The following is a 25,862-nucleotide window of genomic DNA, read 5'->3' on the forward strand; positions in this document are numbered from 1 at the left end:
CTTCAACCCAGTTAATAAAAGTATGGATGAGCACATGCATCGCTCACTGAAAATTATTCACATGTGCCACAAAGAATCTAGGATTGATACATTGCTGTGGGCTATGCTCGTTCTTCAGATGATTGTGAAATAAGAGTTGTCCTGTTCTCCAGTACACCTAGTATTCGGCAAACAGCTGTGAGTACCTGACCATTTTATTGCACCATTTCTACCAGCAGCATACCTGTGCAGTGGCCAAACTGCTTTTCTCCAAAGCCAGAGTTACATATCCGAGAACACTGCCCTGAGTTCAATTTCAAAGAGTTGACCACATCAGCACCTGCCTGGCTGCATGGTGATGCTGTACATCCACCTTTCACTTCTCTGTATTCTGGCCCATACAAAGTTATATCAAGACGAACAAACACTTGCATCACCCAAAAGGGTGGCATGAATAAGACTGTTTCAGCTGAGTAACTTAATCCTCTTTCATTGACAATTCAACAAATGAACGGTTATGCACAGCAACCACTTCTGCTGCAGCTTGTAACACCTGAGTTGGAGACACAGCTACTTCCTACCTGCATCCTGCTATGCCTTTGGCGACACACATGAGCAGACACATCAAATACAAGTCCTCAGATGACCCCAATGCACCAGGTTATCGCATAGATGGAAAGCAGGAGGATAGGGTTGACCGAGTGGCTGATAATCAAAACACTGCCCACATACCTACTTACAGGCATGTGCTTGCTATCAGTCGCTTGCTTCTTCCACGCAAGATTTCTTCGAGAAAGGCACCGAGTTAAGTCCCTGCTCCAGCAGCCTGCCAAGGGCAGGAGCTGGTGGCATGAATTGGTCGTCACCCCCAGAGTCGTCAGGGAAGTCAGAAGAAAGATGAAGCACAATGCACTGTTGATCCAAGCTTTTCAAGGGAGTGCTTATTCTTGTTGTCTTGTAAAGTCATATGTTACTAGCAATCTATCTAAAGTGTATAAATCTTCAGTATATCATTATCATATTTTACCATACATCATTTCTCATTTGCTGTTAGGAAAACGGTAAAGCTTAAACCCTACATGGTCATCTAACTCTAATACAACCTTTTATTTCCTTTGGAGGGGCCAAGGAAGGTTGCCAGTGCTGCACAAGCATTGGGCATTGGGTTTTGTGTTCAGCTGTCATCCAGTACCATCATGAACAATACAAACACTACATGGCACTGAAATATACTTATCGCACTGGCATTTAACATTGCTATTAGGACATATGCAATTAACTGCAGGCCCAGTTTTGTTTGAAAGCAGAGTTCAGTAACTCACCAACCCTCTACTGTTCCTCCATCATCAGCACCACCATATTGTCTTACAGTATGTACCGGGAAGAGTAGTTATAATTGCAAAGTATTTTTGTTCTTCCATGATATCGTACTGAACCCAATTCACCATCTGCATACCTTTCTAGATGACATCTTAGGTGCACTGTATTCTTGCACTCAGCCTCATGATGTCAACTGAGGAGCTGCTCGACTGATTAGGTGTGGGTACCACAATATTGTGTTACGTCAGTGCATAAACCAGTGACACAATTATCTTTTCTGAAAGCCTGCAAATTTCAACTATAATTTTGTGAAGGGTGGTTTAATTTCCAATAGACAATGTGAGGCTATGTGAACAGGAATGACAGTGCTACAACAAATTAGGGATAGGCCAGTTCATAGTAGCAAGCTGTCATCTTCAGCAGTAGACCTCAGGTATAGCCCAAACATTTCTAGCTCTTTAAATAAATTCTTGGGTAATGGTTGAATGTTTAAGGGTTCTCATCAGATTCATGTGCATTGAGAATTACTAGGAATTCACATTATAGCCAGCCGATATTTAAGCATTTCACACACAATTAGGAAATTTCTGAATGCTTGTGAAAAGTTTTTGAGTAAGTTTATAGACTCACTAGAATGGCATACTACAATATGGTGACTGGTGAACTGTGTTATACTGAAGGAGGAAAAAAAATGGAGGCTATGAAGAAATAACAATGAAGAGGCTTCAAAGTGTCAAGTAATTGTGAGAAAAGTTTTCCACCTAAACAGAACTTTTTTTTTTAATGTACTTCAATTCTCATGGTCTCAGATTAACAGGCACATGTGCAGAGCTGCTGTATTCATGCACTAAAGGTGAAAGCTGTGGCTCAACAGCATCTCTATGAAGTGAGCGGTAATCCATCCTATCCATACTGTTGTTAAATATTAAAGTAAAAATACTTTATTAAGAAACTGTATGCCAATGGCTGAACACTTACAGCAATTCTGGTATCATCTACCCTAGTTTCTAGGTTATTTAAAGTCTTCCCAATATGCCATGTAACAACTGGTTTTGACAGACCAACTTGGAGCAGAGAGACATGATCCAGTGGCACAAGTTTGGGATGATGACTTAAAGAGTGATAGTAAGGGTATTAGTCTAATACATTTTAACTGGGGTAGGTCGTATATATGTTCCCAGACATTTCACAACACATATGAAGCACATAATAAAATACTGTTTCTCAATATTCTGTTAAGTAAATTTTCATGAAATTAATCATTTAATCTCTCTAAAGCAAAAATTGCCTAGTGCATCTGCAATTGTCTTATCTTTAACACACTGATTGCTGTGCACATATTGATGGATATTTCATTTCCTTTGCCATGAGGCTTTACTGCAGATGCTGGTGCACACATGGTGTCGGGCTCTGCTGTGGTCTCATGTCAGTCAACAAAAACACACCTGGTTTGAAGCCAAGTTGTTTCGAGTAGTAGTCCACCAAAATTTAAAATCTGCTGTTTTCTACAGTTTAACTGCCCATGTACCACGTTTGTATTCACCAGTGCTTAATACAAAGTACAGTCTCCTAGCAAAGTAGTTATTAGTATCCGGAGGAGATATGTACAAGGTACAGTATTAAAAATAAGGTAAGATGTTTGCTTAGCCATACATTCAGACAACACAGGCACAGGTCATTATGAATTTTGTGTCTAATAAGGGCACAATTTCAATTTGATATACTCAAAAATCATCTAACAATGGAAAATGGATATGAGGTATCTAGCACATTGATAATATCTCAAGCATTAAGTGTGTATATAGTTTACAAGCAGCAATGAGCCACTACTCTTGCCACAGGCTGCCATTTACAATTGATCTGCACCTCCTCGACATTACTGATTTATGTTATATGCAGAGCTTGACTGGAGATATAAGTTACAGGAACGGAAGCATGAGGTGGCCATCCATTAAGGGGAGGGGGGAAGAGGCATTTTTGGTGCTGATCTGGTGAGACACGAGTCATTTACGTTATCAGAGTTTCCAGACAGGGGCTGGAGCCACAAAAAGAATACAGAGTGGAAATCAGACAACAGGTTGTGTCCCTATGTAGCAACCTTCTTTTAATTTTCAGTTTTTATGTTACCTACAATTCATACAAATCAGAATAATGCTCAGTATATCATAAACCATGTGAAAAAGGCACAAAGAAATTTCAAATCACAAGTAACTTTTCAGAGCAGAATTGTAATTTAAGTGTTAAGGACTTTATTATGCATGGTTTGCTACCAACCTGTCCATCGAGAGAGTATGTTTTATAAATACAAACCATGTGTTTCTATATGAACCTTACCAGAAGATAAAAATAATAACTGTAAAAACACACGAGTTTATAACATGTGCAAGATGGCAAGAAAACAACTGCTTCTGCTGTTTTTATGATGAATACCACCCTAACACATGTAAAACATCTGTAAAATAATGAAAGTAATTTTATGTATGAAATTCTTACGTGCCCTCTACATTCCCATCCTCGAAATTTGCAAACCCAAATTTTCCTATGCCTTTCCTACTAGTCTCCTACAGAAGTGTAAATACCGTACACGGAGCTTTATTTCAGCTTATTTGTAGGCCTGGTTGAAGTAAGAAATTGAAAATTAAGTTTCAACATAGAAATTCAATCACTCAACCTTCGCATTACCACTCTGTGCCCACTCCACTGCACCAACCACTTCCTGGAAACCATACTAACATAAATGGCCAATTTATCACTCAACCTGTGTAAAAATTGCTCTGTTCCTAAATGCCTGGACACCTGAGCATCTGCTTTCAGTTTCATTTCTGACCAAACCCTATGTATACCAAAAATTATGATGAAACCTATGAGAAGTGGGTGCAGTTCCTTTGTTAGTACAATCATGTGATAGGGTCTAGACAACATTAAGAATTCAACTTTGTAATTGACAACACAATTTTATAGTTTTTGCTGCTGGAGTGGATTCATTGTATTTCACACATTTTTTGGATTGTTGAAAATTAACATATTAGAGCTCTTGTATTATTTTGCACAATGGTGTTGGCACCGATTAAATTCAGTTCTAATACCACTATAACAGGTCATTGAGTTGCATTTTTTTTGTTACAGATAAAACAATGAAATTTGAAATTACCTCAACTGAGTAACAAGTAATGGCACTTCGCTATTTCACACCTGCATCTTACTGAAAATTCATGGGGGGGGGGGGGGGGTGTTCCAAAATGTAATTTTACCCAAAAGACAAATAATACAGCTTTGAAAATAGATCTGCATTATAGGTGTGATTATATATACACACACAGCGCAATTTTAAGAAAACTTTATTGTATTTAATGTTATTTACATTACTACTATGACTCAGATGTGGCTAAAACATTATCAGTAACTTTACAATAAGGTGACAACAAAACTGTTCACATCTGCAGGTATAAAAATTTGTTCTTAATTGCAGCAACTTAACCAAAAGCAGGCACCTCCCCACTCAATAATTTCTTATCAAACAAGAATTCTCCAAGAGGGCCATGATTTTCTATCATTTTTCCAAGTGTGTACAATTTTCCAGCAAGGTCACGCTGACTGTGATACTGCTCTTCAAGATAAACCCCAGTGAGGTAATCCACCAGCTGGAAAAGAACCAAAGAGCATGCTATAATATGCAATGTCTTACGATTTGTGTGTAACTTGGGAATGAACAATCACATGGTAGGAAACATTGTAAATATGTACATTTACAGCTCTAGGAATCAGAATAAATTGTTAAATGCATAAATCAACTTAAAAAATGCTGGAGGTATGTTCAGAATACATGGAGAACATAATGGTTTTTATCTTCCACATAAATTAAAGAAATATTTCATGTACACTGCTTAATATTTCCGAAAGAATTAAGTCAAGACTGGCAATTCCAAACGTTCATGAATTTGAAAATAAATGTACTATGCACACTTTTGTTAATTATTTGCTTACACAATATGTGACTGCCAAAATATTCTACAATAGCTCTTAACCCACAATTTCTGTTCATGAAGTAGGTAGTTTAAGTAAACAATACATACATGATAATCGTTGAATGACTCTTTTGCTTTTCGACCTGGCTTATTGCCAATACCAGGTTTCTGACCCTTGGTCTTGGGGGACTCGCATTCCTTAATCACTGATGTTATGGCAACAGTTACATTTCCCTCAAGTTCAAGTGCGTCCTTCAAGGCTTTAACACCATCCCTCCACTCCAGCTTTTTTGGTGGCTGTAAATTTTTTCTTGTATAGTAAACTTACAAAAAAAATTCCGTACAAAATCTCTCAAAAACTTGAGATATAGCACAAAATAGTTTATGTACTTACAGATACTACTATAAGACTCTTTATGTCCTCCAGCGTTTCACCACGCATTAACAAATAATCTATCAGCTTGATGGCATGATCACGTTCCTCTTTTGCGCTATCGAAAAACATCTTGGCAAATCCTGGCCTGTTGACGGTATCTCTTGAAAAATATGCACCCTGAAAATAAAATGAAAAACCATTACTCTTTTCGGTTACAGAAGAGATATCTTATAAACATGGACATTTATTACATGGCTGCTGAATATGAAACAACAGTCCGATACGAGCAGTGCATCCCATAATGTTTTATATATCCATTCATGATACTTCAACTCACCATTGCTACGTACGCCATGGACGCATTGACTTCCCTTTGTATTTGTTCTTTCACCATGAACACACAGGGTTCAACCATGTCAACCCACTGCGTTGACCCATCACTGAATACAGCAGAGCCTGCAAACCGAACTTTTTCGTAAACCCATACCTAACATTAACTAGACCTACAAGAAAATTATGGACTAACACAGGAGTAAGGGCATTTCACGGGCTTTACATTCGACAACACTGACAAAATTTCTCAGTAATGATTAATATTGTGTAACTATATAAATTCAACAAAAAGACACAGTCGCAAAACACGAAATACACTTGTTAAAGAGCACTTCGAGTCACGTTCTTGTATGTTATACTCACATGACAACGGGGATTGCGAAGTGACGAAACCGAAAAAACAGAGCAGTGCCACACCAACACTGACCACTTTCATACCACTCGCCATTGCCAAAATATTTGATAGTTTCACAATTATAAGACGAAATGAACTCCAAGCTAATTCACACGCTGGATTTTTCGTTGAGCTCGCTAGTCTACCTTTACACACACTGGCATAGAAGGCGACTACGCACACTACCTAAAATGTTCTTTAGTTATAGTCACATTCGACCACAGCGCACAAGCTCCATTGCACGATAATAACTGTGGTGGGGGAAAACAGAGGGCAGTCGTTATCTGCTGTACTGCGCAATGCGCAGAGTGTCTACTGCGCATTGGTTGAATATCAAGTGTTGCTACGCCAGCATTGGTTAAATGAAGACGAGCGAGTTGGGAGATCTGTAGTTAGTGGAAAGAACGCAAGTTGTAACCAAGTAAAGTGTAATTTCGTGGTGAACGGGACAATAAATCAGGTTGAAGGCCTACTTATTGTTGGTAAAGTGTTGTTCAGTTATATGATACTTGCAGTATTATTTAAAGCTAACACGTTGTCTGTGATTTTGGTAATATTCATATTTTAGGTTCATCATGAAGGTATTTGGCGTGTTCATCTGCCTTCTTTCAGCTGCATTTGCTTCGCAGTTCTGTTATGATAGTAAGATCTGTAGCGGAAGAGGTAAGAGGATATTTATTACAAATGAATAATTCTCACTCTGCACTTGTGTATCGTTCTTACCAAACGCATTGGTATGCACTTTATTCAGTGAATCATTTGTGGTTTAGAGAATTTTAACGAATTGTTTGGGTGTTTATAGTAGTGACACGCGACGGTAAACATTGAATTGTTAATATTTTGTACTGTGATAGTGTACTATGAATTATAAACATCAATTACAGATGGTAGTTTCCATTTCTATAAGTCTACATTACTTATTCGTAATTTAACACTGTTTCTTTCATTTCCAAGACGACTTCACCACCTGCACAGCAAAATATGGAGAGTTTCCTGCAATTGAGTCAGAACTTTCACGCTACATGAACATACATTTCAATCACAGTTACCAATATCTTTTGCTGGTGAGTGTTTTTGTGTATAATCTGTCTTTAAAAATAAGGCAATGCGTCTAACAAATTCTTCGTCTAACAAATTATTTTTTGCAGTCTTCGTACTTCAAGAATTTCGAGAAAAACAGACATGGTTTTGAAAACTTGTACCGCAAGTTGTCTGATGAAATGTGGGAACAATCTATTGATTTGATAAAATATATTACCAAGAGAGGTGGCGCAGTGAAATTCGACCCGATACCACGGAAACTTGATGTAAGTTAAATGTAATATCTCTTTGTTTACATAGGGGAATCTTTATTTAAATGGTGATCCTTCTTCGCCACCAGTCATAATTTGACCCATATGCATGTTTTGTAATATTTAGGAAACTAGTCAGTTTCCTTTCATCCCGACTGTCACATAAGCGTTACAAAATGTTCAATAACTATACTTAACATACTACGCTGTACTGTAGTTATATGAATTCGAATTTGTAACACAGTGAAAGTTGAAAATACTGTGTACATGCTTGTATTGGCTACATGTTAACATGGTTCATAATGATTACTGCTCCATAGTGAGGGAATATTTTGGATGCATAAGTTTCCTAGGATCCTTAAAAGTGGAAGCAAATTTGTTGTCTCTAGGAGTAAATTTTGTTACATGTCACGTAGGGGTCTGGTGTAAATCTTTCAGTTGGACACTACTCCGGTGAAGGGGACTAAAATCAAGTATGGGAACTAAACAATGTATCTTCTCTTCAGTGTTCAAAGGTGAAGGCTGAGGATGCGGCAAAGCTATGTCACATTTCGGCCTTTTGCGAGATAGGTGTGTAGTTTTAATGTAGTTATGGCCATGTAAACATTAAATACTATAATAGTCATATCTCCAACCAATTGGAACTTCATTGAAATGCTCACAAAACTTATGTTCCTTAAGTCTTTTTTACAGGATTCTCTGGACACAAAGGTTTACATAAAAAAAACCACTAGGCATGTCTGCACGAGTAGAAGCATTACCTTGAGTTACCATAAATGGCATATCCAAGAGTATCTTGAGGATTAAAAGTTAAAAACTATTAGCTAGCTAACATAGAGCAGAACCAGCAAGGACAATCTACTAGCTATTAGTAGATGACAAATTGTCTACATAATTGACTTGGTTCAAACTCGGTTATAGCAACAGCAATTTCAGGTAGCTTTAATGTTTTTAAAAGATGGAATTTGACAATCCATTCTGTGTTCCAACTACTTCAAAAAGTATCCATATACTTAAGCTTAAGTTTAAATACATTAACTTAGCATTTCAAATAATGCCTAAATGCTGTATGTGTTCCGCTTACCATTTTCCATTTAGCAAAGGCTATTGTGTGAAATGAGTAAAGGAAAATACTTGGATAAGCAAATGAACCCTCACAAATTAGCATTGACTACACAATCGACATCACTTAACATGGACATGCCAATAACAAAATGAAAGTAAACAGCTGGTAGTTAAGTAACACAAATGTGCCCATGGAGCTGTTAAATGTGTAATGTCAGTGGCATTTATTGTATAAGTCAGAAATTAAAGGCTCGTACTTCCTACTGAATTAATGTCCGGGATACCATGGAAAACAAATTGCTCTGGTGGTTATGAATTTAGTTACTGACTGGCCCCTACAGTGCATGTGATGTCAGCTCTAATTCTTGACTGACATTACAAAAGCTGGCTTTACTGTTACATGTTCGGTTAAATTTTGCAGTAGGGGCATAGTGTGCTGATGGTGGCAACAACCATTGATGCTGGCATCTGCAATGTTCTTATTAACTCAGTTTTTACAAGGGTAATTAAATGTACTGAGTGGACAAAGGTGTATATACAAGAACCCGTCAATCCTAGAGTAGGAACAGCACTAATTATTTACTTCATGGCTGGTTATCGCCAACATCAGTGCACTACACTACCACTGATAAAAGTAAAATTTTACTGCCTGTTTGTATAAACTCTTTACAAAGGTATTTAGCAAATATTTTTCAGTTACACAAATTTAAGTAAATGTTTCTATCCATATAGAAATGGATCTTGTGTAGGTACATGTTTCAGGATTTGTGGAAAATTGAAAAACATTCCTAAAACTCTCTAAATGATCCACTGCTAAACTTCATAAAAATTAGGATAAACTGTAGAAGGGTGCTTCAGTTCATTAATAAATTTGAATTGAAAGGACTCGGTTCAATGATACAGATGCATAATTGGTGGTAGATTCTCACCATAAATGGTGATAAAAACTGCAAGAAACTTAATGTAAAGAGTTTCTGCACTTGACAGTGGCAGTCATGTTATTCAGAAGTTCTTAATAGTGCTTTCAACTTGCCATTACCTCCGTACCCACTCAAGAAACTAGACAGCCAGTCCTCTAGTGGGTATTAGTTTCGAAACTTGTTGCATGATTAAAACACACACATTTTTTCTTAATTTATTTGCCAATTAGTATAAGGGTGAGTCACATGAAAACCTTCAATTTGTGATAAATCAAAATTTCACACTGTTATCCCGTAAGTTGGTAAGTGTGCTACAAATTGTGCAGAATGGCCTGTAGGTAACAGCATAGCGCAGATGCACACACATACTGTTGCAGTATCAGTGTAAAGATGGCCACCCCACTTTCAACTTGCACCAGGGAAGAACAACATTCTGTTATTCGGTTTTTGCGTAGAGAAAGTGTCAAACCTATTGAAACTCATCGACAAATGAAGGTTCATTACAGTGATCCATGTTTACACTAATCGTGGGTCAGCACTCCACATTGTCCCCCCTGCGGGTCCGGGGTAAGAATAGGCCCGAGGTATTCCTGCCTGTCGTAAGAGGCGACTAAAAGGAGTTTCAACCGTTTCGGCCTTTCATGTGATGGTCCCCCTTGGGGTTTGACCTACATTTTTCAAAATTCTTCTGAAGTACGAGCCTTTTGGGGAAGGACACCTTACGTGGTGTACCATTGTTCCTAAGTGCTCTAAGACCTTGGCACTCAGTATTGCACCGGCGTTGTAACCATACCCACTATTCCTCCAATTGGGCCTAAACGCCTGATGGGTTGTCCAAGTTACGCCCATAGTGCATCTTCATCTGCACCAGTGATCATGATGGACTTTCTATGGCACCAGAAATCCAGCACGGTAGCCAGCCCGTTGTGGTGGGGTCGTCATGTACCCTCTAGGTTGTAGCCCCCTGACAACACAGGGATCGTACTGCCGATACCTGAGCTGCACCCTCCCCACGTCGGCCAAGGAGTAGATGCCCGTCTCCTTGGGGCATCAGGACTCCCGGCAATGGTCATCCTGCCAGGTGGCCCTTGCTGCGGCTGGGTGGCGCCCGTGGGGAGAGCCCCTGGTCGGAGTGGGTGGTATCGGGGCGGACGTTTCGCAGATGAAACGTCAACATGTATCCGGTCGCTCTGCGGCCAAGTCTTTCAAAAGAAAAGGTACCGTTTCAAGTCCTGGTTCTCCTGCCCTTTCCCCCTTGGCCACTCCATGGGAGGAGGGACAGGCCCGCCGGCTTGGGGCGAAGTACTTCCCCCCGCTATTTGGTCTGTTCTCGAGCCGATGGGGGGACATTCGCCACCTCCAAGCCGATGTTCTTTGTTCAGCACATTGAGGACGTCTTTGGGGAAATCGAGGCTCTCAGCAAGATGCGTTCAGGGTCCGTTCTTATCAAGACCACCTCCGCCACACAGTCGGCGGCGCTCCAGGCGTGCGACCGCCTAGGGGACATCCCAGTATCCATCGTCCCACATCTGGCACTAAATAGGACGCAGGGGGTGATTTTTCATCGTGACCTCCTGCTACAATCTGATGAGGAGCTCAGGGCCAACCTGGAGCGCCGAGGCGTGCATTTCGTCCGGCGAGTCCAGCGCGGCCCCAAAGACCGTCGCATTGACACTGGGGCCTTTATCCTCGCCTTCGAGGGGGACGTTCTCCCGGAGAAGGTAAAGGTGATGTGCTACCGGTGTGACGTGCGACCCTACGTCCCGCCTCCTATGCGATGTTTTAGGTGTTTGCGTTTTGGGCACATGTCGTCACGGTGTGAGGCTGAGCCCCTTTGTGGCGATTGTGGCCGCCCTCTTCGTGAGGAACATACATGCACCCCACCACCTCGGTGCATTAATTGTCCTGGCGTCCACTCGCCTAGATCCTCAGACTGCCCTGCCTATCAGAAGGAGAAGAAGATACAAGAAATCAAAACTTTGGATCGGCTCTCCTATACTGAGGCCAAGAAGAAGTATGACCGTCTCCATCCCGTGCCATTGACTACTTCTTTTGCCTCAGTTGTGTCCACTCCTTCCGCGGTATCCTCACCCCTATCCTGTCCCCCCTATGCCTCCTCCGCCCATCAGGGGGCTCCGCCTCCGCCTCCCAAATCCCTCCCTTCCAAATCCTCCTCCCCCGTGGCCCCCACCCCCTCTGCCCCAGGGGCCACCCTTCCTCCTCCTCCTCCTCCTCCTCCTCCTCCCCCTCCCCCTCCCCCTCCCCCTCCCCCCACGCCACCTGAGAAGCGTTCCTCTTCTCAGGCGTCCATCGGGGAAACGTCCCGGACCCCAGCTTCTGAGGTCCGGCGTTCCAAAACGGACCCCGCGCGTGAGGACCTTCTTCGGGTCCAGCCCACCATCCCTGTGCCTCCTCGGCCTTCCAAGAAGGCCTCCAAGAAGAAATCTCTATCCCCCTCTCCACCCCGGCGCGTTTCGTCTGACGCTCCATCCGTAAGTCGCCGCTCCCGGCCGTCCTCAGTTTCGCCGGGACGCTCTGCTGCCAGGCACTCCGCTGGCCCCTCGCCGGCAAATGATGCTGCCCAAACTACACAAGCAGGGACAGCGGCCGCAGCTGGCGACGACTCGATGGAACAGGATCCGCCTCCCGCCGGTTGTAGCGTTGTTCCCTCGAAACCTGGCCCTCCGCGGCCGTCGAGGTGACCAGCTCTTCCCCCGTCTCGTTCCCCCTCTTTTTTGACTAGCGATGGCCTTGTTACACTGGAACATAAGAGGTATTCGATCTAATCGGGAGGAATTACAACTGCTCCTCCGCCTGCACTGTCCGCTCGTCCTTGGTCTCCAGGAAACCAAGTTGCGTCCGACTGACCGTATTGCCTTTACCCACTATACCTCGGAGCGGTATGACCTCACCCCTGTGGACGGTATCCCAGCTCATGGTGGGGTCATGTTGCTCGTTCGGGACGATGTCTATTACCATCCTATCCCATTGACCACCCCACTCCAAGCAATAGCTGTCCGCATTACTCTTTCTGCTTTTACTTTCTCAGTTTGTACCATCTACACTCCACCGTCATCTGTCGTTAGTCGGGCTGACATGATGCACCTGATCGTTCAGCTCCCCCCGCCGTTCTTATTGTTTGGCGACTTCAATGCCCATCATCCCCTTTGGGGCTCTCCTGCATCCTGTCAAAGAGGCTCACTCTTGGCGGATGTCTTCAACCATCTCAATCTTGTCTGCCTCAATACCGGCGCCCCGACTTTCCTCTCGGACTCTACTCGTACCTACTCCCACTTGGACCTCTCGATCTGTTCTACCACTCTTGCCCGTCGGTTCGAGTGGTATGTCCTTTCTGACACCTATTCGAGCGACCACTTCCCCTGTGTCGTTCGTCTCCTGCACCACACCCCATCCCCACATCCTTCGAGCTGGAACATACTGAAAGCTGACTGGGGACCTTACTCCTCCCTGGCGACCTTTCCGGACCACGATTTTCCTAGTTGTGACAGTCGGGTCGAATACCTCACGGCCGTTATCATCAATGCTGCCGAACGTTCCATTCCTCGTACAACTTCTTCTTCACGTCGCGTTTCCGTCCCCTGGTGGAACGAGGCTTGTAGGGACGCTGTCCGCGCTCGACGACGTGCTTTACGCATCTTTCGCCGCCATCCTACGTTGGCGAATTGTATTGAATACAAACGACTCCGAGCGCAATGCCGTCGGGTCATTAAAGACAGCAAAAAAGCTTGTTGGGCCTCTTTCACCAGCTCCTTTAACAGTTTTACTCCCTCTTCCGTCGTTTGGGGTAGCCTGCGCCGGCTGTCGGGCATTAAGGCCCACTCCTCGGTACCTGGCCTGACCTTAGGTAATGAGGTCCTTGTTGATCCTGTGGCTGTCTCCAACGCCTTTGGCCGCTTTTTCGCGGAGGTTTCAAGCTCCGCCCATTACCATCCTGCCTTCCTTCCCAGGAAAGAGGCAGAAGAGGCTCGGCGACCTTCCTTCCACTCGCTGAATCTGGAAACTTATAATGCCCCCTTTACTATGCGGGAACTCGAACGTGCGCTTGCACTGTCCCGGTCCTCTGCTCCGGGGCCAGATGCCATTCACGTTCAGATGCTGGCACACCTTTCTCCGGCGGGCAAAAGCTTCCTTCTTCGTACCTACAATCGCGTCTGGACCGAAGGTAAAGTCCCCATGCGTTGGCGTGACGCCGTTGTTGTTCCTATACCCAAACCCAGGAAGGATAGACACCTTCCTTCTAGTTACTGCCCCATTTCTCTTACAAGCAGTGTCTGTAAGGTGATGGAGCGCATGGTTAATGCTCGGTTAGTCTGGATTCTTGAATCTCGACGACTACTTACTAATGTCCAATGCGGCTTTCGTCGCCGCCGCTCCGCTGTTGACCACCTTGTGACCTTGTCGACATTCATCATGAACAACTTTTTGCGAAGGCGCCAAACGGTAGCCGTGTTCTTCGACTTGGAAAAGGCTTATGATACCTGTTGGAGGGGAGGTATCCTCCGCACTATGCACAGGTGGGGCCTACGCGGTCGCCTGCCCCTTTTTATTGATTCCTTTTTAACGGATCGCACGTTTAGGGTACGTGTGGGTTCCGTATTGTCCGACGTCTTCCTCCAGGAGAACGGAGTGCCTCAGGGCTCCGTCTTGAGCGTAGCCCTTTTTGCCATCGCGATCAATCCAATTATGGATTGCATTCCACCTAATGTCTCAGGCTCTCTCTTTGTCGATGACTTCGCGATCTACTGCAGTGCCCAGAGAACATGCCTCCTGGAGCGCTGCCTTCAGACAGACTGTCTAGACAGCCTATACTCATGGAGCGTGGCAAATGGCTTCCGGTTCTCTGAAGAGAAGACGGTTTGTATTAACTTTTGGCGATATAAAGCGTTCCTTCCGCCATCCTTACATCTCGGTCCCGTAGTTCTCCCATTCGTGGACACAACTAAGTTTCTAGGGCTCACGTTGGACAGGAAACTGTGTTGGTCTCCACATGTCACTTATTTGGCGGCCCGTTGTACACGTTCCCTTAATGTCCTCAGCGTTCTTAGTGGTTCATCTTGGGGAGCGGATCGCACTGTCCTGCTTCGCTTGTATCGGTCCATAGTCCGATCGAAGCTGGATTATGGGAGCTTCGTCTACTCGTCCGCTCGGCCATCCCTCCTACGCCGGCTCAACTCCATCCACCATCGGGGGTTACGTCTTGCGACCGGAGCCTTCTACACTAGTCCTGTCGAGAGTCTTTATGCTGAAGCTGCAGAGTTACCATTGACCTACCGGCGCGACGTACTGCTGTGTCGGTATGCCTGCCGGCTGTTGTCTATGCCTGACCACCCCTCTTACCAGTCCTTCTTCGCCGATTCTCTCGATCGTCAGTACGGGTTGTATGTGTCTGCCCTGCTGCCCCCCGGAGTCCGCTTCCGTCGCTTGCTTCGACAATTGGATTTTGCCCTCCCTACCACCTTCAGAGAGGGTGAGAGCCCGACACCACCTTGGCTCCAGGCTCCGGTTCATATTTATCTCGACCTCAGCTCACTCCCGAAGGAGGGTACTCCGGCTGCAGTGTATTGCTCACGGTTTGTCGAACTTCGTGCTCGACTTGCCGGACACACCTTTATTTACACCGATGGCTCCAAAACTGACGATGGTGTCGGCTGTGCCTTTGTCGTCGGGGCCGCCACCTTCAAATACCGGCTCCTCGACCAATGTTCCAGTTTTACGGCCGAGCTTTTTGCTCTCCATCAGGCCGTTCAGTATGCCCGCCGCCACCACCATTCATCGTATGTACTCTGCTCTGACTCACTCAGTGCTCTTCAGAGCCTTGGAGCTCCCTATCCGGTCCATCCCTTGATTCAACGGATACAGCAGTCCCTCCATTCTTTCGCTGATAATGGTGGTTCTGTCAGCTTTCTGTGGGTTCCCGGACATGTAGGGGTGCCTGGGAATGAGGCTGCGGATGCTGCAGCCAAGGCTGCAGTCCTCCTGCCTCGGCCAGCCTCCCATTGTGTCCCGTCATCGGACGTTCGGGGGGATGTATGTCAGAGGCTTGTGTCGTTGTGGTGGGATGCTTGGTCATCCCTCCAAGGAAACAAGCTCCGGGCACTAAAACCGCTCCCGACTCCTTGGACAACATCCTCCCGACCATCTCGGCGCGAGGAGGTCCTTCTGACCAGGTTGAGAATTGGGCATTGCCGGTTTAGCCATCGCTACCTGCTCTCCGGTGACCCAGCCCCGCAGTGCCCTTGTGGACAGGCCTTAACAGTGCGCCATGTTTTATTGTCGTGTCCCCGTTTTAGTCAATTTCGTGTTGTCCTGTCCCTGCCGTCTACCTTACCGGATATTTTAGCTGATGACGCTCGAGCAGCTGCTCGTGTTCTGTGTTTTATAACTTTGACTGGCTTGTCCAAAGACATCTAACCTTTTTACTTATTTTACCTGCATCTTTGTCAGGTCTTTCTGGTGTCCCCCTTGAGTTTTACTAGATCCCTTGTGCTGTACCAACAGTGACTGGGCGCTAATGACCTCAGTAGTTGAGCGCCCTTAAACCCAATCCAAAAAAAACTCCACATTGTGCATTATGTGCTCCAGTTTCAGAATGTGTCTAAAAGATGGGTGCCACGGCAGCTGACTCTGAAATGAGAGAACGACGTGTTGATGCTTGTGAAGAACTTCTTTGGCACTTTGAATGAGAAGGTGATGGCTTCCTTGCAAGAATCGTTACTGGGGACGAAACCTGGGTTCACTTCCACCAACAGGAAATGAAGATAACGAGCAAGGAATGGTGCCATTCTTCATCACCAAACCAAAGAATTTTCAAACAGAACCATCAGTGGGGAAGGTTGTGCTGACTCTCTTTTGGGACGAAAAAGGTGTCATTTTGGAGCATTACATGCCTAGCGGGACCACTGTCACCAGTGCATCATACACAGATCTAAAAAAATCTGAAGCCTGCAATAAAATCAAAGCGACGTAGATTGCTGTCAGCAGGTGTCATTACGCAACATGACAATGCAAGGCCCCACACTGCCCGTACAACAGTTACACCAATCACAGACCTGCATTTTGAATGTCTTCCTCATCCACCATACTCACCAAACCTTGCCCCAAGTGATTTCCGTATGTTTGGACCATGCAAAGACACAATGGGAGAAAAGAAGTTCCGTTCTGATGAAGAGGTATGCCACGCGTTGCATGAGTGGTTGTGCAGACTACAAAAAGAATGTTTGTAGAGTAATTTATGAACTTCGGAAGCACGGGAGGACTTGCATTGAGCGTGGGGAGATTATGTTGAAAAGTGATACAGCTTTTTTACCATTTCTGCACAATAAATATTTTAAAAAATATTTAAGGTTTTCATTTGACTCACCCTCGTAATCTCAGTTTTCTATTAATTGGAATTATTTCTAGTTCCCAAGTGACAACCTGAATCTGAATGAAATGGAGAGCCTTGCAGTTGCCTTGGATGGCCAGAAACTACTTGCAAATGAAGCAAATGAAATACACCGAAGAGTCACAAAGAATGTTGTACACCACAGTGAACCTAGTCTTGCTGCTCATGATGCTGAGGTAAGTAGTTTGGTTAAAATATGTTGACTGTATTTTTAATTCAGAATACAATTAATAATTAAATAGGACTACATCTGGTTGACCTGTACAGCTCCATTGCAGCATTTTACTTCTAAAATGTTGTGCTAAATTGTTGCCAAAAATATTGTAAGGGCATTGCTTAATCTTAATTATTACTTAGTAATTCAATATGGTTATATTGAAAGGTCATACAGTGCCTCTTTCTTTACGTAGGCAAACTGGAAATTAAAAATAGTTTTCATGGTGGGTGCTTGTAGTTGACTATATCCTTACTGTGCAAACCATACTTGTATGTGGCAGTGAGTCTGCTGTAGACAGTTGATAGAGCAACATTTAGAGTAGTGTGAATTTGTGTATGGCATAAAATCTTATGCTTTATGCTTCTGTGCTTCATGTGAAACTCCAAAGTTGGAAACAGGTTGCAGTGGCTCCCTTTTCTTTACTCATTTCTTAGTGATTCAGTGACAAATACAGTTGCTGGTACTAAGTTTCATTTGGCAGCTTTATTAATGTTTCTTTATAATTTTCATCAAATCTTTTCTCAGAAAAAGATGACAGGACTTAACAGGTCTCCAGTGCAGAAAACATTCTACAAGAATATTGTCATGCTTAATATTTATAGAATGTTCTTCCTGTTACAGGTTGGCTCCTACCTGGAGAATGAATTTGTCCATAAACTTGCAGAGCGCATTAGGGATCTATCAGGCTATGCTAACGATCTGATAAAATTACTTGCAGAGGACAAACAGCCAGAGCGCAGTCTGTCCCTTTATCTCTTTGATGAATATTTGCAGAAAGCTCTGTGAATGGTTTGAAGTATCTGCAGGACTTGAGTTTATCATAAAATTGTATATTCCTATTGTACTGTATAGCATAGTTAGCATTTGGTCAAATTGTAAGTGTAAAGTGAGTTATGGACATAATAAATTTTAATTGAACCATAGGTGTACTGAATTCAGTTATACAAACTGTAAACAGTGTTCATATGTTCCAAAACTAGTTCTTAGCTGGTTAAATTAAGATTTGCTGAGAAGAGTAAAACATTTCAGTTGCATTCATCCAGGCAGTGAATGAAAGTGTTAAACTCTAGTCAAATGATAATGGTCACTCCTAAACAATTTAAAGTGTAAGTAATAATGCCAGGGTTGCCACAAATTCGGGGAAATCAGGGAATATCAAATGTCCGCAAAATTTGAAAAGAAAAAAAAAATTGCGACTGTCTCAACAGAAGTAGACCATACAGTGTGACTTTTAGACATTCTATTTACTTTAGTACATTTTGGCACTTTGAAGGTAATTTATATGTTAGGCAGTATTGATTATAAAAAAGCTGTAGCAGTCACTGGTGGTTTGTATGCTATGTACTCATATTTCTTGAAAAGAAAATCGCGCAATATCTGTAAAATAAAACCTAACACAGTGGGTAATAATGAGCCAAGTAGAACCAACATTTTACTGGTGGTCAGTTATAGTGCTGGTTTACACAACTCTTCCCTGCCTCGTACATTTCAGGCCTATTTTTTTCTGAGGTTAGTTCTGAAATCAGTGAAGGTTCCTTAAATGTCTTGAGACTCCAAGGAAATGCGGATTTTTGTCACCAAATGTTTTGCTTTAGTGGGCCATACCATTTGGCTTGTTTCCTCCATCTAGAAACTGGTATTACAAAACATGGCGATAGTACTAAGATTTTCACTCGTATGGGTGAGAAATACGAAAGTCCTTTTTTTTTACTTATGTCTTAACTTACCTTTGAGATTTAAATTTGTCAGGGAAAAATGCTAAAACTTGCCTGGAAATTAGGGAAATAACAGGGAATCATGTGGGAAACTTGTTGCAACCCTGAATACTCTGAAGGTGCAGAGTAAGGGATACAAAGCTTAAAAAAACACAGGTTTTGAGACATTGAGTATTTAAGTATAGGATAGTATAAAAGATAAAAATTAAGCAGGAAATCTAAATTATTTTAAATGGTATTTTATACATGGACAAAAATGAGGCAACTAGTTTACAAACCATGCTGCAGGTTCCCAGCAAGCGTGTTGCAATAACTGCTGTTTTTGCCTTAGGGTAATTTCCCTTGACTTACTTCAGCTGTGTGACTGAAACAATTGTATAAATTGAAGTTGTCAGATTGTTATTACATGATTCCTCTAAGTGCATTCTCGCATGGCAATTAAAACGGAAATGATCTGGATTAGACATTGATTTGATCCTATGTGCTGTTTTGCACAGCAGATGTTGAGTGTAGATTCCTGTGCCGCCAAATGTGTGGGTACAGTGACATGAATCAAAATATTTGTATCATTGATATATCAAATGGAACAGGATGACTATTAGAGGAGTTTCAAATTACAGAAACAGTGTAGAACAAACTGTTCAACACTTACTGCTGTTGGGGTGGAAAGCTAACTTGCAGTTAATTGTCTGAGAGTAAAAGTAGGCAGTCAACACTTCGTGCACACAATACCAGCTAATGAGGAGACAGTATTAACAGGATGTTATGGAGAAATTTGTCCTAAAAAAACAAAATTTTATTTTTATGAATTGCAAGTGATGAAATGTCAGACCTGGAGCTGCTGAAAAATGCCCTTCAGTGTTGGATCTTGAAGTTTGGCCTGGTATGCAGTTTTGTTTTTCATGGTAATTCATTCACAACAAAATTTCAGCCACATTTGTGTAGTTGAGAAATCACTTCTACATATCATGACCCCTTTAGCAGTTTGTTCTTAAGCAGAGTGCAGTTTTGTATATCAATATTTTCTATTTAACAACAGCCTGTGCTGCTGGAGTTTGCGGTCGTATGTGTGAGGTGTGCTTGTTTGTGTGTTCGAACTGCATGTATGTTTCTCTGTTTCCCTTTTGCTGTTGAAGGCTGTGGCTGAAAGCTGTGGGTATATGTCTTTTATTTGTGCCTGTTTGAAAATTAAGGCATCTTCTTTACGGTAAGTAGCAATTTAAGTATGATTACATCAATGCAAATGACTCTGTGCATGAGACGGAACGAAGCTCGAGCACTGTGAAATAGTGCCACCTGGCAGTCAGCTTATCCCAGCCGGGTAAACTAGCTGCATGCTTGACTGTCATGAAGCAGAGCTGGAGCAGAATATTGTACAATATGCTGAACTAAACAAAACTGTCCATAAACATCTATAGTAAAGTAGAATATGTGATAAGAGGAAAAACTGAAAATAGGAGTAATAAGATGATAAACTAATTTGGTGGAGAAACACCGAAAAACCGTGTAAAGGCATTTCAGGTCGAAGAAAGGGAAGGCACCTGGAGATGTTTCTATAGACATGTAGCTGGCACCAATGTAATACATGGAAAAGTGGCCCAAAATTCCAAAACAATTTAATGATACATTTTTTGAATGTGTGGATTGATTGAGTGGTAAGTTATAGTTTATTTGAATGCTTTGTGAGAGCTACACTTCACCTACCAATCGCTTAATTTTGTCTGCATGCTTTTGGCGGAGTGAGAACTGTGAATACAATGAAGTGAATATTCCTGCTCAGAAACATTTGAAACTGTGTAGTGTTAATTATTTCCCTGCATGATTTTGTGTTAGTTGAAATTCTTATAAATGTAGATTTCTTTCTCTAGCTTCTTGTTGTGTTGGTGGGGTTATTACCAAATATTACATTTGCGTTACAAAAGGTAGAATGACATAAACTGTGTTGTTTTACTCTGCTCAGTTACATGCCACATGACTGTTCAATGTAGTATTTATTCTTATGCATTTGCTAACTAAAACCTGTAATTAGCAACTGCACCACAATTTTTTTTTGTCTTCCTGAAGTATAATTTTGAGCCAGTGGCGAATGAATAAATAAATAAATACCATTATCAAATTTGTTATTACGGAATGCACATAATGTGAAATCTGCCATGACTGCCTTGGGTGGCTTATAGCCTTTTCACATATAAAGTGCTTTAGGTGATACCAAGAGCATTGATATGTGCCATGCAGAACAACAGATCAGCCACTTCTACCTCAGGAACATGAGCATGGAACTTGTGACAACAATTCATTGATAGCAGTGACAGTCTTTCAAGAACGTCTGCAAATCCATCGTATGTAAAGATAACCAAGAGATATAGACCTGCTGAGACAGTAATGAGGTTATTTCAACACTACAAATCTTCAAGCAGTGAACAAGAAAAAGCTTCAGATAAAAGATGACCTAAGAAGTGATGTTTGGTCATGTTTCATTAAAGGGTTAAGAAGAAATAGCTATAAATATTTTTTGATGATTGAAGATTCGTGGTTCATGGTGTGGGTTCCCGTAGTCATGTCCTAGTTCATGAACCACGGGCAACGTATGAGTGGCCAAGTAAGTGGTCCCGACAGTCGGGATACCAGTTACTTTGGGATAAGGCTGGGCATCTCGGAAATATTCTGAGTCGTGGTCACCTTTGTGCTCATACAGCAAAGACTACCAAATCCACCGGTTAGCCCCTCAGCCGTTAGGGGTAAAACCCAATGGGACTCAGGGCAAGTAAGGCTAGCAACCTGCTTCCCTGGTACTTTAAATATGATGCTGGCAACAGAGCAAAATGCCTCGGACCTTTGGAGGTGACGGAGTCCCACCTCTAACTGACAAACCAGGGACTCCTAAGATATGACTTGGCAAACAAATGGTAATGAGATGGGGAGCTATTAATATCAATGGGGGCTACTCTGGGAAGAAGGTAGAGCTGGCAGAGGCTGCAAGTAAGATGGGGCTGGACGTTTTAGCTGTTAGTGACATTCGGGTAAGGGGTGAGAAAGAAGAGGAAGTGGGAGAATACAAGGTCTACCTGTCAGGAGTCAAAGCAGGAATAGCACAATGGAGCATAGGGCTTTACATCAGGAAAGAAATGGAACCTAGCGTAGTTGCAATAAGGTATGTAAACGAACGACTGATGTGGATAGATTTGACAGTGTCTAGCAAGAAAATTAGGATTGTGTCAGTATATTCGCATTGTGAAGGGACAGATCAACATAAGATGGATAGTTTTTATGAGGCACTCAGTGATGTAGTTGTTAGAGTAAAGGACAAGGACAGTGTTCTGCTCATGGGTGATTTTAACGCCAGGATTGGAAATCGAACAGAAGGGTATGAAAAGGTTATGGGTAAATTTGGAGAGGATATGGAGGCTAACAGGAACGGGAAACAACTCTTAGATTTCTGTGCCAGTATGGGCTTAGTAATCACAAACTCCTTTTTTAAACATAAGAACATTCACCGGTATACTTGGGAAGGCAGGGGAACCAGATCTGTCATTGACTATATAATAACAGATCAGGAATTCAGGAAGGCTGTGAGGGACACACGTGTATTCAGGGGATTCTTTGATGACACTGATCATTATTTAATCTGCAGTGAAATTGGGATTGTGAGGCCGAAAGTGCAGGAGGTCAGGTCCATATGTAGGAGGATAAGAGTGGAGAAACTTCAGGATAAGGAAATCAGGCACAAGTACATAACAGCGATCTCAGAAAGGTACCAGTTAGTTGAATGTAGTCAATTACAGTCATTGGAAAAGGAATGGACAAGGTACAGGGACACAGTACTAGAAGTGGTTAAAGAATGTCTTGGAACAGTAGTGTGTAAAGGGAGGATGAAGCAAACAGCTTGGTGGAATGATACAGTCAAGGCAGCCGGTAAAAGGAAAAAGAAGGCGTATCAAAAATGGCTACATACCAGTACCCAGGTAGACAGAGAAAGTTATGTTGAAGAAAGAAACAAAGCCAAACAGATAATTGCAGCATCCAAGAAGAAATCGTGGGAAGACTTTGGAAACGGGTTGGAGACTATGGGTCAAGCTGCTGGAAAACCATTCTGGAGTGTAATTAGCAGTCTTCGAAAGGGAGGTAAGAAGGAAATGACAAGTATTTTGGACAGGTCAGGAAAACTGCTGGTGAATCCTGTGGATTCCTTGGCCAGATGGAGGGAATATTTTGAAGAGTTACTCAATGTAGGTGAAAATACAATCAGTAATGTTTCAGATTTCGAGGTACAATGGGATAGGAATGATGATGGAAATAGGATCACATTTGAGGAAGTGGAGAAAATGGTCAATAGATTGCAGTGCAATAAAGCAGCTGGGGTGGGTGAAATTAAGTCGGAACTCATCAAATACAGTGGAATGTCAGGTCTTAAATGGCTACACAGGATAATTGAAATGGCCTGGGAGTCGGGACAGGTTCCATCAGACTGGACAAAAGCAGTAATCACACCAATCTTTAAACATGGAAACAGAAAAGATTGTAACAACTACAGAGGTATCTCTTTAATCAGCGTCGTGGGTAAAATCTTCTCAGGTATTGTTGAAAGGAAAGTGCGAGTATTAGTTGAGGACCAATTGGATGAAAATCAGTGTGGGTTTAGGCCTCTTAGAGGTTGTCAGGACCAGATCTTTAGCTTACGGCAAATAATGGAAAAGTGTTATGAGTGGAACAGGGAATTGTATCTATGCTTTATAGATCTAGAAAAGGCATATGACCGGGTTCCTAGGAGGAAGTTATTGTCTGTTCTACAAGATTATGGAATAGGAGGCAAACTTTTGCAAGCAATTAAAGGTCTTTACATGGATAGTCAGGCAGCAGTTAGAGTTGACGGTAAATTGAGTTCATGGTTCAGAGTAGTTTCAGGGGTAAGACAAGGCTGCAACCTGTCTCCACTGTTGTTCATATTATTTATGGATCATATGTTGAAAACTATAGACTGGCTGGGTGAGATTAAGATATGTGAACACAAAATAAGCAGTCTCGCATATGCGGATGACTTTGTTGTGATGGCAGATTCGATTGAAAGTTTGCAAAGTAATATTTCAGGCCTACTGCTCGAGTTTCATCTGCCTCCTGCACTCAGTCTGCCCGTGGCGTCTGTTTTAACTAGTTGACGTTTTGTCTGTGCGTCGGAAAATGTTGAGTGTACAGCAAGAACAGCGTGTTAACATCAAATTTTGTTTCAAACTTGGAAAATCTGCAAGTGAAACGTTTGTAATGTTACAACAAGTGTACGGCGATGATTGTTTATCGCGAACACAAGTGTTTGAGTGGTTTAAACGATTTAAAGATGGCCGCGAAGACACCAGTGATGACACTCGCACTGGCAGACCATTGTCAGCAAACTCTGACGCAAACATTGAAAAAATCGGTAAACTTGTTCGACAAGATCGCCGTTTAACAATCAGAGCAGTGTCTGAGTTAACAGGAGTTGACAAGGAAAGTGTCGAACAAGTTTACAGATTTTTTCAATGTTTGCATCAGTTTTTGCTGACAATGGTCTGCCAGTGCGAGTGTCATCACTGGTGTCTTCGCGGCCACCTTTAAATCGTTTAAACCACTCAAACACTTGTGTTCGCGATAAACAATCATGGCCGTACACTTGTTGTAACATTACAAACGTTTCACTTGCAGATTTTCCTAGTTTGAAACAAAATTTGATGTTAACACGCTGTTCTTTCTGTACACTCAACATTTTCCGACGCACAGACAAAACGTCAACTACTTAAAACAGACGCCACGGGCAGACTGAGTGCAGGAGGCAGATGAAACTCGAGCAGTAGGCGGAGTGAGAGTCACGTGACAGGCCACGCGACTTTCAGCCTTATTGCATTCGTTTTATTGTTTCACCAGTACTAGTCCGGTTTTTTTCTAGCCACACCTCGTAACTCACGGAGGAATACAGATAGATGCAAATTACTTACTTCTCTACAAATTAACATATGTTGCATTAGAAATAAGCTTTTAGAATTGTGCAACATCCAGCATGTCTATATTATGTGTGTATCTGAGCACTGGTTAATCCAAGATCAACTAAATGTATTTGTTTCTCAAGGGTATGCTATTGCAGACATGATGTGTAGAAAACAGAGAAAGGATGAAGGGCTGGAATTTTCATCAAAAAAGGAGTAAAATTTTCCAAAACTGATTTATTTACATATCGCTCAGAACTGGATGAGACCTTAAGTTGTGTAGAATTAGAGAATGGAAACATAATTGTAGTTAGTCTGTATAGGTCTCCAGATGGAGAGGTAAATTTGTTTATTGAACAATGTGAGTTAATAATTTTTAAAAATCTTGAAGAATAAGTCAATTGCTAACTGCGGCGATTTTAATATAGAAATGGCAAACACAGATGGGCCAGTCACAAGGACATTTCTGAATTTCCTAAGATGATTGGACCTATAGTGTACTAATAAATGTGCTACGTATAAGAATGCCTGTGCAGATATTATTATAGTGAATTTCTGTAGGGAAGACTTTAAGAGTCAGATGTGCAGGAGAAGGGCTGGCAGATCAAGCTCCTCACCCCTTATAAGAGGCAACCAATTAAAACTGAAGAACCTAAACTGGTACTGAGAAGAGGAAAAAAAAAAGGAAGAGTACATAAGAGTGTTTGAGAGACTAGGTACTGCAAACTAGGACTATGTATACAGGGTGGTCCTTTGATAGTGACTGGGCCAAATATCTCACAAAATAAGCATCAAATGAAAAAACTACAAAGAACAAAACTCGTCTAGCTTGAAGGGGGAAACCAGATAGTGCTTATGGTTGGCCCGCTAGGTGGTGCTGCTATAGGTCAAACGGATATCAAATGCGTTTTTTTAAATAGGAACCCCCAT

At 42.4% G+C, this 25,862-nt stretch overlaps 2 protein-coding genes across 3 annotated transcripts; one reads left to right on the top strand and one right to left on the bottom strand.

The window, feature by feature from the left end:
* Positions 1–4,621: 4,621 nt before the first annotated feature.
* Positions 4,622–6,599, bottom strand: LOC126248915 (ferritin subunit). The gene is made up of 5 exons (XM_049950408.1): positions 6,337–6,599; positions 5,978–6,096; positions 5,659–5,817; positions 5,373–5,561; positions 4,622–4,940 (listed from the first exon to the last, which is right to left on the bottom strand). The coding sequence occupies exons 1-5, from the start codon at positions 6,419–6,421 to the stop codon at positions 4,773–4,775; spliced, it is 720 nt and encodes a 239-aa protein (XP_049806365.1). The 5' UTR covers positions 6,422–6,599; the 3' UTR covers positions 4,622–4,772.
* A 104-nt stretch (positions 6,600–6,703) lies between these two features.
* On the top strand, positions 6,704–18,189 carry LOC126248922 (ferritin heavy chain). Of its 2 annotated transcripts, none has more exons than XM_049950419.1 (6): positions 6,704–6,849; positions 6,936–7,030; positions 7,322–7,431; positions 7,516–7,674; positions 17,067–17,225; positions 17,888–18,189. In XM_049950419.1, exons 2-6 carry the CDS (start codon positions 6,943–6,945, stop codon positions 18,050–18,052), a joined length of 681 nt encoding a protein of 226 aa, XP_049806376.1. In that variant the 5' UTR covers positions 6,704–6,849; positions 6,936–6,942; the 3' UTR covers positions 18,053–18,189. The 2 variants fall into 2 exon arrangements, with proteins under 2 accessions (XP_049806376.1, XP_049806386.1); XM_049950429.1 differs by having other exon boundaries at positions 6,706–6,827.
* The last annotated feature ends 7,673 nt before the right edge of the window (positions 18,190–25,862 follow it).

Source organism: Schistocerca nitens, chromosome 1 (genome assembly GCF_023898315.1).
Source record: "Schistocerca nitens isolate TAMUIC-IGC-003100 chromosome 1, iqSchNite1.1, whole genome shotgun sequence".
Taxonomy (NCBI): domain Eukaryota; kingdom Metazoa; phylum Arthropoda; class Insecta; order Orthoptera; family Acrididae; genus Schistocerca; species Schistocerca nitens.